This window comes from Erithacus rubecula (assembly GCF_903797595.1).
Source record: "Erithacus rubecula genome assembly, chromosome: 3".
Classification (NCBI taxonomy): Eukaryota; Metazoa; Chordata; class Aves; order Passeriformes; family Muscicapidae; genus Erithacus; species Erithacus rubecula.
Window position 1 is genome coordinate 130,820,870 of NC_136689.1, and position 16,573 is coordinate 130,837,442.

Sequence of the window (16,573 nt, forward strand, 5' to 3'; positions counted from 1 at the left end):
AAGCTAGCACCGGACTACAGACACGATTAACAAAGTCTGGTGGCAGAATAATCATGTGCTGAGTGCTGGGAATTACAGCTGATGGCATCTACTCATCCCACAGAGAACATATATAGAACCATTTTCAGTGACTATGAGAAACTGATTCTGACCTTACATCAAATGTCAAAAATTTGTATTATCACACTGACACAATCTGTAATGATCTTGAAACAACTTCCTTTTTTCTTCACACTCACCTCTTTTTATTTTGCCACAGTACTTTCTTTTAGCTAGAAACCTCCCACCAGTTACTCCAGTTGCCTAACCAGAGCAATGACTGAAGCTTGACACAGGACTTGCTCTGTAGATATTTTTCATCCTGTCAAGTTTTTATGGCCCATAGATTTTTTCAGCCATCAGTTATCAAATACAAAGTCTTTTTTCCTGTTGTAAATACACTCAAAGAGTCCTACTCATACATCACTCTTAGTGCAATATGGCAGATTTGCAAACTGATTTTTAGTGCCTATCCCCTGCACAATGTTTTGCAATGCTTAACATTATCTTCCATATTTGACCAAATTGTGGTTTTTCTTTGCAAACCCTAACAGAAGTTTTTCTTCTTGTTCAGATGTTATAAGGAACAGATGGTAAAGAAGGAGGTAACAAAATAATCTGGTCCATAAATTCAGAACAAAAATAAAAAGCTGGAATTTAACCATCTTTTTGGTAGTTTATAGCTAACTTTGTTTTAAAAAACCTTTTAAACATTTGTCATGTCAAGTAGTAGATAAATGTAGCAACTCTGTCAGTGTTGAAGAAACTATAGTACTATAGATGTAATCTAGCTTCAGGGCAGCTATGCTAGATGTGATCAAAGCTGCTTGGCACTTGCCTCTAGTCAACAGCTAAGGTTTCATTGTGCAACTTTAAAAGCAATGAATTAAAAGAGTTTGACAGTTTTTATAGAATTCTTTCTACAGTGCTGAACTTTTTTGTATAAGTATAGTTGGTAACCCATTCAAAATGTCCACATTTGTATCTGACAGAGAGCAGAATGATTCAAGAGCTGGCTGCCATTTTCATCAGGAGTTACTCTAGCAAGTGCCATGGTGTTAACATGGGATACTGATGTCATTGGAAATCCCTGTGGTTGTTATGTTCCATGATAGCTCAAGCAGCTATGTTGGAGTTGCACGTCATGCCCCTTGTTTAAACTTAAATTTTTAATAAATCTGACATGAGTTAAAGCACCTGCTTTGGTGTCCTACTGCTGCTGCTCTTTGCAACTAAATACTTCTGATTTGACATCAGGTTTGCAGAAATCATCACACTTATGTGTATGATCAGCTAAGAATGCCAAGGAATGCTCACAGGAAACTAATAAAAATAGACAAATATATGAACAGCCAAGCTAATACAGTTGTGTAAGTAGAACAGTCTTAAAACATGATCTAAAAGCTTGCTATTGTATCTGCAATACTGCTACACAGTAAATAGATGGGCACAACATACATTTGAAGATCAAACTTGAAGGTACTCTATAAGCTGTATGAACTCAGCCTCATCTGAACCCAGATAGCCTTCTAGCTGGTTCACACTTTATAAAGAAACACAAACTGACTCTCGCATTAAACTGTAAAGATGATGTAAGATACTAACTCAGTGGACAACACTTTAAAACAGACTTTTGGGGGCCCTTCAAAATCTAAACAGTGCTAGTTAAGACACACAAAATAAATATGTTTAAGATAGAGGATTTATTGCACAAAAGGGCCCTGTATTGTGTCCATCATAATTAATACTGCTTCTGTGTTTGATCATTTTGTGCAGAACATTTATACAGACAAAGGGAAAGTACTGAGATACCTCCCTGGTACTGCATTGCTCTTTACATGTTACTAATCATTTTAGGATAATTTATTCTTAAGACTGTGCTCAGAAAATAATTTAAACCTACTCATTTTTAATGGGTACAACATCATGTAACAACAATGCAGAGTGGGGATGCCCTGTCCATCATGAGAAATTCTTGCTTTCTCTCACTCTTTTCCTAGGCTCAGCTTCCCACTCATTTACCAAACACTAGCTGCAGTAATTTTTTTAGTTCTTCAGAATGAACCAGGAATTCAAAGTGTTCAAGAGGAAGTTCTCTGCATTCAGCTCTGAGGTGTAAAGCAAAATGTACTACAGGAATCAGTGGTGCCCAAACTTTCCAATCTGAAATAAAACTATTTCAAATTATTCCAGAAATCTCTAAAAGACAGCAACAACAACAAAAGCAAAACCAAACAACAATTAGAAAAAACAAAACAGTAGCAGATCTGTTCTTCCATTTCCCTTCTTCTATTGACCTTCTGCTGTGCACAAGAGGCAAAGATGCAGACATATCTAGAAGCTTTTCACGAAGAACTTCCACTGCACACCCCTAAAAATCAATGCAGTTGAGTCCAACCTAGTTCTAGTACTGGTGTCACACAAGTGAGAGCTGCTGAGGAGATTGTTCCTTCACATATTCCTTCTTGGCACTCCCCCTTCACTCCTCTAGCTGTCTGCTGCAACTTAATTAAATTAGTTCTGGCCTGCAGCAGAGTACTGGAAGCTGATGCATTTATGCATCAAGAAGTGTGTCCTTCCTGAGTTACTGTGAGCCTCTGTAATAATTAGAAAGGAATAAATCCCACAAGAGAATGAGTCCCCCAAGTTAGCATTCTTGATCTATGCACCCATAGAGGAAATCACAGTTCTTCATCCCAAACACAGAACCTCATGACCTGAAAACATTATATCTGCACAGCACAATGCCAGACCTAATAAATTGTGTGTCTCAGCAGGGACCATTAACTCCTGCACAGCATTTTGCTGACACTTTTAAACTCTCTGATTCTGGAGCTACTTTATGCAGCATTGTCTTAGGAGTCTCTGAACTACACATCACTGTAGAATTGCACATTCTGTCTGATTTTAAAAGGCATGGGAAACCACTCAGTAAGTCAGTGTGTGTGTGAATAGGCTTTACCTTCTCCCGTTGGCTAACAAAGCCATTAATTAGCAACCATATGTACCTCCATGATTTTTTCTGCCTAAAGACAAAAAGGAAGAAACATTCACTCTACTTCTCAGTTGCATTCCTCTCTCCTCTTTCCTGGATTCTTTGTCCTCCACATTTGTGTTCTCTGGCTGTAGGATAAGAAGAGAACAAGTTCTGCTGAATTTACCCTGAAGCTGGCAGGCTCCTGTCTTAGGCTACCTGAGGTTGCCACAAGCTGTCAAGCAAGCAGGCCACAGAGCATTCAAAATGATTCTCCAGAATAACAGAGCTATTATCAAGGGTAGAGATGAGACATCACAATCACAATTACAGCAGAGTAATGTGTTTCTATTTTGACAGGCAAGCAGCTGCCATTAACTTGTGCACACTGCTGGCCTACTGCAAGTGGGAGGGTGATCTATACTTAGATAATTGACATTGGTACTGGACAAGGAGTACTGCACTTGATTGTCACTAACACAAATGATCATTGATATCAGTGACACCAAGGCTGGAGGAAACCTGGGCTGCTGTGATCACTCATTGGTGGAGTTTGTCCTGAGCAATATGGGTCAGGCAAATAGAAAAGTTGGGACCCTGAATTTTAGGAAATCAGAATTCCATTTGATCAAAAAATTGGTCAATAAGACCTCCTGGTCCTATTTTTATTGGTCCATAGAAACCCCTGGCTTCTCCCCAGAAAACTGCCCTCAGGGACAAAGGCGTGGAAAGGAGATGGTAGAACTTCAGGGATGCTTTCCTCAGAGCACAGGAGCTCACAATTCCCAGGTGTAAGAAATCAGGAAAGGAAAGCAAGAGAGCAGCATGGCTGAGTCAAGACCTACTGGTCAAAGAAAAGGCCAAGAAGGAAATGCACAGGCAATAGAAGCAGGGCCAGGTGTTCTGGGAAGAATATAGGCACTCTGCCTGCTTGAGTAGAGATGCAGTCAGGAATGCCAAGGTACAGCTGGACTTAAACTTGGCATGGGGTGCAAAGAATAACAGGAAGGGCTTCTACTTGTCTGCCAGCCAGAAAAGGAAGGTCAAAGAAAGTGTAACCCCTGATGAGCAAAACTGACAAAGCTGGTAACAACAGATGAGGAGAACACTGAGGTACTCAACAACTTTTTGCCTCAGCCATCAGCAGCAGCCTCTCTTTCCACACCACTTGAGTAAATGGGCTGGAAGACAGGGGTAGAAAAATCCATCCAGCTGTAAGAGATCAGGTTCATGACTGCCCAAAGATGTAGCTGTTGTAGTGGCCAAGCCCCTCTCCATGATGTCTGAAAAATCGTGGCAATCAGGTGAAATACCAAGTGACTGAAAAAAGGGACTCACTAGACCCATTTTTAAAAAGTGCAGAAGGCAGAACCCTGGGAAATACAGACCTGTCAGTTTTACCTTTGTGCCTGAGGATACCATGGAACAGGCAGGGTGTGGTCCTTGTACCAATGTGTATATAAATACTATTTGTATAGCATAAGAGGTTTATTTCTTAAGAGAGACTTCTGTGCAAAGAAAGCCTTATTGAAACTTTAAAATATTGCTCTTTAAAATATAAATTACTCTCTAGTCATGCCACATCTGAGGCAGATGGCTCTCCAGACCTGCCGTACCCAGGCTGTGGTTTGGCAGAGGATATGCACAGAAATGTGCCTAACTGATTGGTCCTAAGGGAAGAACATATTATCCCGGGCAGGTGAGCTTTTGCTGGTTTCTTTGCTGTGACTGAAATGGCTGACACCATAATGTACAAAAATAGCTCTTTGGTCAAGAATTAGAAATGAGTATGTATATGGCTTTTCCTCCTACAAGTGGATTGTGGTTTCAGAATGAGCAAGAGACAAAAACCAACAGGAGTTACTTCACAAGGGTATGCACAATAAAATCCATCAAGCACGTTTTATGGACAAATTCAATCTGTGCACTTGGATCAGCCACAGCTCTTTTCAGTATTTGTATTTCCTTGTGGATTAGCAGCTGGCGCTCCTTCAGTATTTTTAAACAACCCTGAATTGTATAATTGCCATGGGACCATTCTAACTCATACTCTGGTAATTTACAAGGATTTACACTCTGGTACACTTGGTTATTCATTAAAAACAGATAACTCCCATAGGAGACACTGCATCACTCAATACTCGTGCTACTTCTGAAATACGTTGTACTTAAAGAAACACACATGTTAAAAGTATTTATCTGGTCTAAGATATAATAATGGCAATAAATAAATAAATTGTGCATATTACCTTTTAATGACTGGGAAAACTATGTTAATATCTCCCCAAGAAAATAGTTCCTATTACTTTAATTAAAAAGGAGGAGTGAAGGATAATTTATACTCAGAAGGAAGGGAAAAATGCACTGGAGTTGGCTTTTCTGCACTGCTAGTAATTCCCTCGAAAGCCTTTAAAAATAAGTTGTTAATATATCCTGCCAATATGATAAAAAAAACCAAAACATAAATTTCCACAGGCTGAATCATCCTGTAAAATAGGTGGAGTTAAAACCTTGTACTCAATATATATAGTCCATTACAAGATAACCTTTGGGCAGTGGTACTGAAGAGGAAAATTAAAACAGAAATCAAATTACAACAATGCTTTTCTACAAAAGTGTTTTGCTAATGTCATGAAAGGTACCCTCTACAGGTCACTTTAGACAGATTTAATTTCTAGTTTATGCATTTTTAAATTCTGCTTTATTCAAAGAGACTGAAGTCCCTTAAAAGCTTTAAAATGTAATCCATCAGTTAAAAAAGCAAACCAAAACCACACTTCACTACAACAGCACTCCAAGGAAGTTTAGGTTAGTTATGTCTATCTAAGCTAAGTTACAGGTTTCAATATAAGTCATGCGTTATTGCACCACATTCACACAAACCCACAAATTTTAATAATTGCAATTGTAACCCACAGTAATATTTATCCAGACAAAAACAGCAAAAAGTTTTGTAGGAGCACAGTGACATAGTAACAAGCTACCTCAACTCCATCCAAGAACCACCATCCTATTTTCAAGGAAAATACAAACTCAAACACTGAACAGTTACCTAAATTGCCTAAATCTCAGAAGGGTTATTTTCAATAAGTGTTGATATTTTTTCAGAGCACTTAATTTTTTAACTGCTTCCTTTAACTGACCTGATTCCAAACTTGAAGAAAAAGGATCAGTCAGCAGCTATATCTTGTTCACAGAGTTTTAAGAGTCACCTCAACCTTCAAGCAATGTGATGTAATCTAGCAGCACAAAGAGGAGGCACCTCTTTAAAATCTGCCAGCTGCTCCCTGATGGATAGTACTTGGTTTCACAATTGAACATGACTGCTACTCAAACTGACATTCAAGTTTATGTGGCTTATAAAAAACTATTTCTAGATACTTTTCAAATATGAGTCCAATTGGACTGTATTTTCTCTTTGGAAAATAATTAAGGAATGGATTGCTCCCAACAATATAAATGAAAAATAGCAGAAATTGTTTAAAAGTAAGTTTATACTTGAACTCATATTAATGAATATTAATCAAATGCATGAATAATACAGCTATTTGCTCTCTTACCCTCAAAAAAAGGCACAAGAAATATCCACATAATTTTTTGTTTCTAAGAAGAAAGATTATAGAAACATGATACTTTAATGCAGAAAAGAAAAATCAGAGTTTCTTGCTTCATTTGACTTACTTTATAGTATGCTATCACCTGAGAGGTACACTGCCTAACTTTTACCTGCAAATCTAAGAAACATCAGGTATAGAAGTGCTCCAATACGAGCCCATGAATGCATCTACATCTAACTGCCAAGGAATACAAATGTAATGAAAACATAGCTACAAATTTATTTCTGTATTTTCCACTTTGAAACAAATGCAAACAACAATTTGTAAATCATCATCATCTCTGAAATAAGCATATAAAGAGGAACAGAATTAAGACCCAAAGAGGAAGACTATTTAATGTCTGAGGATTGTGAGAGTGATGGCTAATCCTGGTTTTCTCACAATTGACCTGCTTTAAGCAGGAGGTTGGAGCAAATGACCTTCTGTGCTCCTTTCCAACCTGAAAATACTTTGATTTTCACTTTATTATATTGTTACCAAACAGAGATGAAAACATTTCTGCTCTTCTTAGAAGCTGGTACAAACTTAATTGACTATTGATGATATAACTATAGCTCCTGCCTATGTGTCTTAATTAAAAAATATAGTCTAGTTGCAGGCACTCTCACTAATATGAGCACTATTATATGTTCCCTTTTCTTCATGGTCTAGATTTCCTCTACAATTAGTTTTTACTCTCTGCAGTCCCTTCTGAATGTAATCAACTAAAGGGTAGAAAAAGACCCATATTTTAATACTTACAGCACAACATTCTCTATATAAAGTAGATGTTGACAATCCAGACAAGCAGAATCTGCAGCTGACAAAGGCCTGTTTCCTGAACAAAAGTACTAACAAGCATGCCAGGCTCTAATGGTTCAGCCACACTGTAAAACAGTTCTTGTTTCCTGGAAAGCCTCCAAAACACATCAGACTACTATTTTGTCCTTTCTTGCTCCTGCTTATTGGGTCCTTCACAAAATATGAAGAATGTTCATCAACTAAAATACAAAAATATTTCTCATTATTATTGCTTTCCTACACTGCACTGTGCAATTAAGTGTTTTGGTGGAGTTTACTTTTTGTAAACTGATGCTGGAACAGGGTCAAAGTGCTCAAAAGAATGGAATCAACTGCCTGATCACAAAGATCACTGAGTTCTGGTGTTATATTTATTTTGACTGTGTTTTATTTCACACTTAGGAGGAAAAGATTCATTGTAGCTGAAAGAAACCTCATGAAATTCAACAATGTGCAAAGTCCTGCATCTGGGAAGGAAGTACTCCATGAAAAAAGTAGGGGCTGGATATGAACTGTCTGGGGAACAGCTCTCCTGGGAAGGTCCTGATGAAACTTGGGCTAAGTGTATGATAACTTTATACCACAGCAGCAGTGTGACCTGGTAAAACAGTGTGACAGAAGATTAAAGGAAGTGATCATCTCCCTTTATGTGACATTCATCAGACCACAACCAGAATACCATATGCAGCTTTGGGTCCCCCAGTTCAAGAAAAGAAAAACACTGACAGAGTTTGACCCAGCATCACCAACACAGTCAGGAGCTGAAGTGTTCACCCTGTGAAAAGAGACTGGAGGAACTGGGTTTGTTGAGCCTGGAAAACAGAAGGTTTTGGTGACCTGGAAGGACCTGGGGGTGCTGGTGGATGAGAGGCTGGGCATTGGTCAGCAATGGGCACTTGCAGAAGTATTAGCTTGGCATAGGGTAATATTCAAGTTTCAGACAGCTTGAAGAACTGCAGCCTGATGAACACTAAAATAGAAGCTTTGCTTGCTTATGTAACACTTAATATGACAAATTAAATCAACCTGCAAGTTCCTGGAGTGTGCAAACAAAAGAGGAGCAATTACTGAGGTAAACATGAGAAGCATACAAACAAGGTGTACAAATAACTACTTATAGTAAACATATGGGGAAATATGAAGAGAGCAAGGATAATCAGCATATCATACATTTCTGACTGCAAATTTTCCCACTGGTTTTTTAACTTCAGGGTTTTTTTTCTGCTTTAACTACAGAGGAGAAAACTCCTTATCAGGAAGAGACCAGCACAGGTAGAAGGTGGCCTGAACAATCCAAATCTCCTTTGTTTCCTCTCCAAGCCTCCCAAGTCTAATGTTTCAACGTAGAATTCACATTACTGTCAAGCCACAGGGTAACTTACATAACATTAACAAATACACAAATGTGATACTTCCATACAGTAATAACACTTCAATCAATAACCACTGAAACTAAGAAAATATCTCTAAGTAACAAATATTAAATCATTGTTATTCTTATGTTGCTGGCTTCATTAGGAAAGAAGTTAAATCATATTTCACTTGTATTTCAGCTTGTATCTCTGCAGATACTGAAAAAGTGACAAATAATTCATCAAATACTAGAGCTAAGTAACAACTTAAAAATATGAAACTGAAATAGTTAGTAGGAAAACAGAAATCAACTCTGCTTCCATTGCAAATACATAAAAAACTGTTTTGGAAGTTTTCCTGTGGTGTGGACCATAAATAGTAACTTTAAAATATACAGAAGTAGAAAGCACATGACAAAAGCTCTTTATTTGACCCTATTCTACCAAAAATATCCTTACTTCCTGTGCTCAGCTTAATCCATCACAATCTTCAATCATCTTAGCTGTTTAATCCAATACTTATTCTCCACATTTATATGAGTTTATGTACTGAGAATATTAGGATGAAAGGATTTTTTTACAGCCTCTCAACTGATTTTTACAGGGGATTATGGTTCTTCAGTCTCCCAGAAGTGCTAACCTTACAATTTTTTTCTCTTATTTTCTCAGTTTAAAAGTGTAGTTACAAAATTCCTTACATTAGGAAAATACCATAATTTTAAAGATGCAGACTCTCTTCCTTTGCAGCTAAAACTTGTGTCTGTGCCTCCCTCTATGTCACAGTGATCAAATAGGCAATAAAACATTTTGAGTGTCTAATGGGGCAACCTGCTAACTAAAAGATGATAAAGAAACAGGATCTTAGACCAGCCCTGTATGTAGTATAAATTAAAGCAAACTACAAAGCAGCTGTTTTATAGAGGCCAGACTGTGGCTTCCTCACCTGCAGCAACAACCAGGTCTGGGGAAGAATTACCCTAGGCCACTAAAATGCCACTAACACTCTCCCAGAAGCTTCTTAGGAGAGAGAAAGGAGTTTATACTCTGAGAGGTGTTTCCTATGATGGCACAGAAACAGTGTTAAACCCTGTATACAATGTGGAGAGTTCAAACCTGCATTTTCATACACATTTATTTTTAACTCTGAAAAGAGATGCAGGGATTTCCACACCATGGGAGGACTGTAATCTTTAGGATTTACTGGATCCCGTGAAAGAGTACTTCACTAAAGTATTACACTATATTTGTATTTGCAGCAACAAGTTTCCTGATATGAGGTGAAAAAAAGCAGTGACCTGAATAGCTGGACAAAAACATTTGAAACAACCTAAGAGAATATGACATAAAAAGGTATGAATGTTTGCTAGCTCCAAAGTAACATAGTTACATGAGCATGATACAGCATTCTTGGATATTATAGCACACTTAAGCACATTTCTCAAACTATTTACAACCATTTGAATGATTTGTATCCTAACTAAATTATCAAGACTAAACCCACATTTCTCCTAGCTAGGAGTTTTTATAGAAGCAGGACACTGCATCCATAAAATACCTCCCTTTATACACACTGAGTACATAAATTACTAAATCTGTACCACATTAAGTTGAATTGAAAAAATTCTGCAATTTTCCCAAATTTTCCACTACAAGCTAGATTGCCTGTATTTGCAGGCAAATGAAAAGAAAGAAAGAAAAAAACACTGATTGGAGATTTAGTAGAACTTGACATGGGCCCCTTTTATTTCCTTTCATTTTAGCAGTAAAATATTTCCTCTGATTACGAGCCCCATTTGGGCTTCAGAGTCTGTTAGGAGGAACTGGATCACTCAGCAGGCTGCAAGCACAGAGTGATGAAGAGGCAGCTGACTAACATTCAAAGATACCATGACACAGATACCATGGTAGCCCAAATCAGCCTTCATTTTTACCTTTTCTTCTTCTTTCCTATAGAGATTCATTTTGTAGGTTTCATTCTTCAGTGTCTTTGAGAAGTTTATTTAGGTTGCAGATTAAGTGTGCTGTACAATGCACCCCTGTACCACTGTGACTGTGCCCCAGGTGTGCATTCATGTGTGAATGAAGACAGAGAGTGGGACAGGGACGAAAAGTACATCATAGACTGTCACCCTGGATAACAGAGAATCAACTTTATATACTCTCCCAGACTGTCTAGAGACAAAAATGATGCTTACAGAGATTTAACCCATATCCATAAGATAAAACTCTATGTATAACATACATACACACTGGTGTGAAGAATGATCAAACCAAGACAGACATCTCAACTTATTTAAGTACATTTATTAAGGCTGTTTCAGGTTTATCTTATTCATAATGTTAAGGCTTTCCTCAGGATTCTTCAATCCTTTATTTCTTTTTTTATTTGTCTGATTTCACAGTTGACCCAGCTAGCAGTAGGAGGTTGGGCTAGAGATGTCATTCGTTATTTAACCCTGTGATTCCAAAAGCAATGGAATTTTCATCACCTGCTGATCACCCACCTCTCCTACAAATTTTGAAACTTGTTTAAGTGGTCAGGATACATATCTGAGAGGTTAAATTTTTCAACTGAAAAGATAACAGAAACTCTCTACCAGTGAAGTGTCAGTTTGGAGCCTAAAAACCAAACCCAAATTTGAAACTCTATTTCATTTTACACATCAGCATCACTACTCAAGTCTTGCAACACCATGATAAAAAAATTAGATTTTATTTACTTGGGGCAATTGCCATAGGCATTTTCCTGCTGAAAATCTTGATATCATCACTGTTCTACTTGCATCATATCTATCACAGTTTGGCCTCACTCTACAACATTCAAAAGAAATAACATATTCCAGCTAAAAGTTACAGCTAACAATGCCATGTGTCATTAACTTCTTTTGTTTAAATACCCATCACACCAACACTGTGTGTGCCACCTGCAGAGAGGTTTAGAATCATAATCTTCCCTGCCATGTGCAGAACAAGTTGTTCTTCCACCATCAGCATCATTTCCATGCTGAAGCTCAAACAGCAAACTGCTACAGTTTTTCCATGAGGCTCCTCTTTGAAAAACCCTCAGTACCACACCAGGAAAAGCCCAGTTTCACAGACTGATTACTGCCATGCTGAGTGTTTCCCTGGAGTCTCACTATACAGGCTGGGAGTGATGTCCCAGCATTGCTGCTTTTCAGCCTTGGCTGACAGAACAGAGACAGAATTTGGCCTTCAGCTCATAAATATTATTCTGGGCTACACTTACCTCCTGGACAATGCCTCATGGCCATTTTACACCGTCTGGATTCTGCAATGGTTGGACATGGTATTGTGTCTTTTGCTGGCTTCTTCACTATTTGTCTTGTTCTCGTTTCCAGGCCCCACTTAAATCCACATGTTTTGTTATTTCTGCTGCAAGTTCCCCACTCACTCCATTGACCCACTTCACAGCCTTCTGATAAAGCAGAAGAAAACACAAGTGAGCAATTCTTCTGGTTTTGGGGTTTTTTTCTTTTTTCTTTCTTTTATTGGAATATACTACATACTGTTAGAAAGCAACACTTGGCAGTTTTCCTATTAGCAGGTAAAACCTAGAAACAAAATCAAAATCTCTTACAGAACTTGAATCTTTTTAGCCAGCATCAACCCAACCAAAAAAAAAATCAGAACATCGAACAGTGTGTTTGATATCTTATGACAATCCCAAATACTGAAAAACTCCCCTAAAATAATTGCTTCTTAAATAATTTACTTCTATTGTCCACCTAATATTTAGATCTTATTTAGTTGTCACTTGGGTTTGAAAATTTTGGGTGACAGAAGTTCAACTTTCCAACTCCATCGTGAAAGGCAAGCAATACTCTTGAAAGGAACAGTTTTTTCTGACACAAGTCCTGAAATTTTACAAATTCAGAGTTGTAAATCTTCATACAAAGTGGTTTTACAGTTAAGAGAATAGAACTTTCTGATGCACAAGAGATTGACATTCCCAATGAAGCAGTATTTAAAGTTTTGAACAAATTAGTAATATTATCAGTAAAGAAATCTATAATAATCCATTGCTGAGTATTTCCTGATAAGAAACATTAAGCATCATGGTAAAGTAGTGCCATCTTTGAATGTGGCCACTGGCAGAAAAGCTGCTTCAGCAGCACTGCTGTGCTAGAACTCACCCACACATTCCATAAGCTCCTCCAGGGCTGCAAATCCAGCGGGACATCCTCGGAAGCAGCGGCCTCTGTGCGAGTAAAAGCCAGTTTTGCATTTGGTACAAAAGTCTCTGCTGAAGCAGGAGTCGCAGTTTTCTATTCTGCACCCTAAATCAAAAGGATCATAAGGAACAATGAGACAGCAAAGTTAGGGTAAGGCTAAAAATGAAGGGACTTATAAAGCAATAAAATAGCAAAGCCAGAAATGCTATAATGCCATCATCCTGAAATCCATCTGGTACATAGATGAAATTAGAGGTAACTGTGTTTACCACATTTTCCTATTTTTTAAAATCAAACTGTAGATAAAACATCTAGTTTAATTATATTTCAGTTAATTAATTTTTTTTTTGAGGAAAAATTTTCAGTATAAATTATTTTCATGCATAAGTAATTTTGATGAAACTGAGATGCAACAAATTGTTTTGGGAAGTTTGCATGTATTACATGTATTGTCTTCAGTTTATAATTTATCAATGGATACAGGATACATTTTTTTTCTATGAGTTGACCCTACAAATAGCTGAGTAGTTGCTTTCATGTAGTTTATCTGATGCCCTTGTCCACATATATTTATGTGCAAAAAGCCTCAACTTTTCCAAATTTAATTCCTCTCTATTATTGAGACACTTAATCCACAAAAAATAACCATCCTTAAATGACTCAGAGACATCTACCATAACCAATAGATCCAAAAAACCAACCAAAACCCCCAAAAAACCCCAAACCAAACAACTATTGCCTTTCTGAAATACTGTATATCTCTGAAAATTTAAGAGGAATGTGACCTGCAACAGATGACAGACTCAGGTATAGGCTTTTCAGAAATATCCTTTTCTATATTAAAACATAGCAACTTGGAAATGAACTAGTTATCAATGATCATGTGTGTACCATACATACCTACCAAAAAAAAAAAAAAAAAAAAACAGGGAAAAATATACCAAAGATTAAAAAGGATAAACCATTATACTTGGAAGAGTAATGATTATTTTACAATTAATTTTTAAAAAATCTCATCCTTCAGCTAACAAAATTAAATAAACTGCATTAACTGTATCCACTGTTCAGCCATCTGAAGCCACAGCAAAAGGCATTTTTTATTCATGTCACGCAACAATATAAAAATAATTTTGGTCATTCTGTCACTCATTTGTTCTTCATTCTTTTATAAGGGAAAAAAAAAGCACAAACCATAAGGTCACTATTCTGAAATAGCAATTAGTGAATATCTCCAATCAACACTTCAAATTTAGTCAATCTTTATGAAACAGATTTTAATGTTTATTCTTGAACTTCATCAGGCCAAAGCAGGGCATCCCACAATACAGTGTGTGTGTGAGTGTGTAAAATTCTTTGTTAGCAATTAGGGAAATATGAGGCTTTTTAGATTAGATTTCTCATGGCATTGGACAACAAATTAGGTAGCTTGAATGAAAAGAAAAAAGTATATTTCAAGTGGTGGTGACCTTTGCTTGGTTAAAAGGAATGTGATCATCAGTTTGAAGCCTTGCCCTGACAAGGACAACCTCTGCTGGCTCTGCTTAGACACAACCACACGTAACCTGAATGCTGCCAACTCCTGCATCCAGCACTTTTCAAAGGGGCTTAAAAACTCGAATTATATATATATATATATATATATATATATATATATATATATATATATATATATATGTAAGCAGCACAAGTTGGGCTTCTTGTTCACGCTTCAATTTATAGGAAATTCCTTAGAAAAATAATTCCTTTTCCAAAAGGGTTGAACCAGTCCCTAAAGAACAAGATCCTGGTCAATGTCTACACAGTGACCCTGCAAAATCACTTTCCTAGATTAATGAATTGCAAGGCAAAACCAACTAGGTGAGCTGGTCTGGAGATACTTAATTGCTAATCTGGTTTGTTGCACTCAAGGTGTTCTGCAAGTATTTCATTAAATGCAATGCCTGAGTCAAACATCCTGTGTGTTTAACTATTTAGAAAAAACATTTGCCTCTTACCCATGCACCTGACATACTTGAAAAGACATTAAGGTTTTTATAAATCATGTAGTCCCAATGATAAGATGCAGAACAGAATATTAAAATAAAAATCTGCATCTTGCAACCCTCCCTCACATCCAAGTGACACAATACTTTTTAAACAACATTTTAACTATTGTTTTCAAAAAACATATAGAGAGTAACATGTTAAAAGCTTTTCTGTTTGTGTGGAAGAGGGACTAAAGGAAAAACTTTCAACAGCAGTTACTTTGTGATATGATACAGACATTCTTGGCAGGTGGAAGCCAGCCTCACTTTGCACTGGGGATTCCCTCCATAAAACTATCTCTATTTAATATAAGTACCTATGTGAATAACCCACATTTAAACATAAAATGAACTAATAAATCCTATTTCATATTTCAACACTCCCATCTAGTTCATGTTTTCTGCTTTACCTGCAATGCCAGTTTTCTTTTGTGTCACAGCAGAGTCCTTGAGATAACTTTTAGAAGCTTTAATAGGTGAAGGTTGAGTGGAGTGAAGGTTGGATGAAGGTTGGGTGGAAATTTCCACCAAGGCAGTTTATTTTCATTTTTTCCTATGAAAAGTAAACTACTCCAAATACGAAAGGCTTATTATTTAATCTGTATCAGATGCAATTTAGGGGAAAATACTGGAAGAGTATCAAGAGTACTGTAAGAATTCTGAAATTAAAATATTAATTCATCAGAGAGACATCATCATAATGCTTAGGGTTACTGAATGCTTATCATAATGATAATTAAACTGCAGCTGAAGATAAGGTAGGAGTAACAACCTGACTCTTCCATAATTTCTCCAATCCCCAGACTGTCTCCATGACTGTGAGACTCACTCCTTCCAACTCCTGCTTCCATCTCTCTGCTGCTCACTAGAACAGCATTGGTGCTAGAGATCTAACTTCACACTGCCATCCCAACGTGTCCACAGGCTCTGCACTGATCTGTCATTGACCAGCAACACCTTCTGTGCCTATTCTCTCCAGAATTTTTTGGTAATTGAACCCACTGACTGCTACAATTACAATAGTCTCAAAGGGTCATATGCTCAACTATACTAACATAAGTATAGTTCAAGTAACAGCACATTAATAAAGTCTTGCTATTTTGTAACACTGTTAAATAATTAATTACCTTTCTTAAGGCATTTAATTAACTAAATGTGATCAATTAATACTCAAATTGTTTAAAACTTTCTCTTTATCTTGTTTTTACTGTAGGTAAGTGGAAGGGGAAATTACAATGTTGGGCCCACCTAGGAGAAAGAGGGAGAACCTAAACAAATAAGTAGTCAACCAAAGCTGAAGGGAGCTGCAATTTCTAGTCTCAGAGTGGTTTCTCCTTCTAAAATTATAAAGGTTACTATGGCCACAGACTAAGTTGAAAGATTCAAGATAGGCTTTATCCATTAATCAATCCAACCACCAAACTGACAGGTTTCATCTTACTCTTTAAATTCAGTTCTGTTTTTCCTCATGAAAATATCTCTTGCTGGAGAAGTTCAGTTCAAAGTCATTAATTATTAAAAATTTATTGGAAAATTAACAAAGCATAGGTTGTCTCTTGGGCATTCCTCTACAGAAGAGATTTGACCCTTTCCA

General features: G+C 37.1%; 1 protein-coding gene across 1 annotated transcript in view; it reads right to left on the bottom strand.

Annotated features, from left to right (window-relative positions):
• Positions 1–16,573, bottom strand: part of RSPO2 (R-spondin 2) — a 98,111-nt gene that overhangs the window by 23,767 nt on the left and 57,771 nt on the right. The window contains exons 3-4 of the mRNA XM_079301579.1: positions 12,917–13,060; positions 12,010–12,198 (exon numbers count right to left, since the gene is read on the bottom strand). Of these exons, the coding sequence (XP_079157705.1) occupies positions 12,010–12,198; positions 12,917–13,060 (333 nt within the window). The remainder of the gene's footprint in view (positions 1–12,009; positions 12,199–12,916; positions 13,061–16,573) is intronic.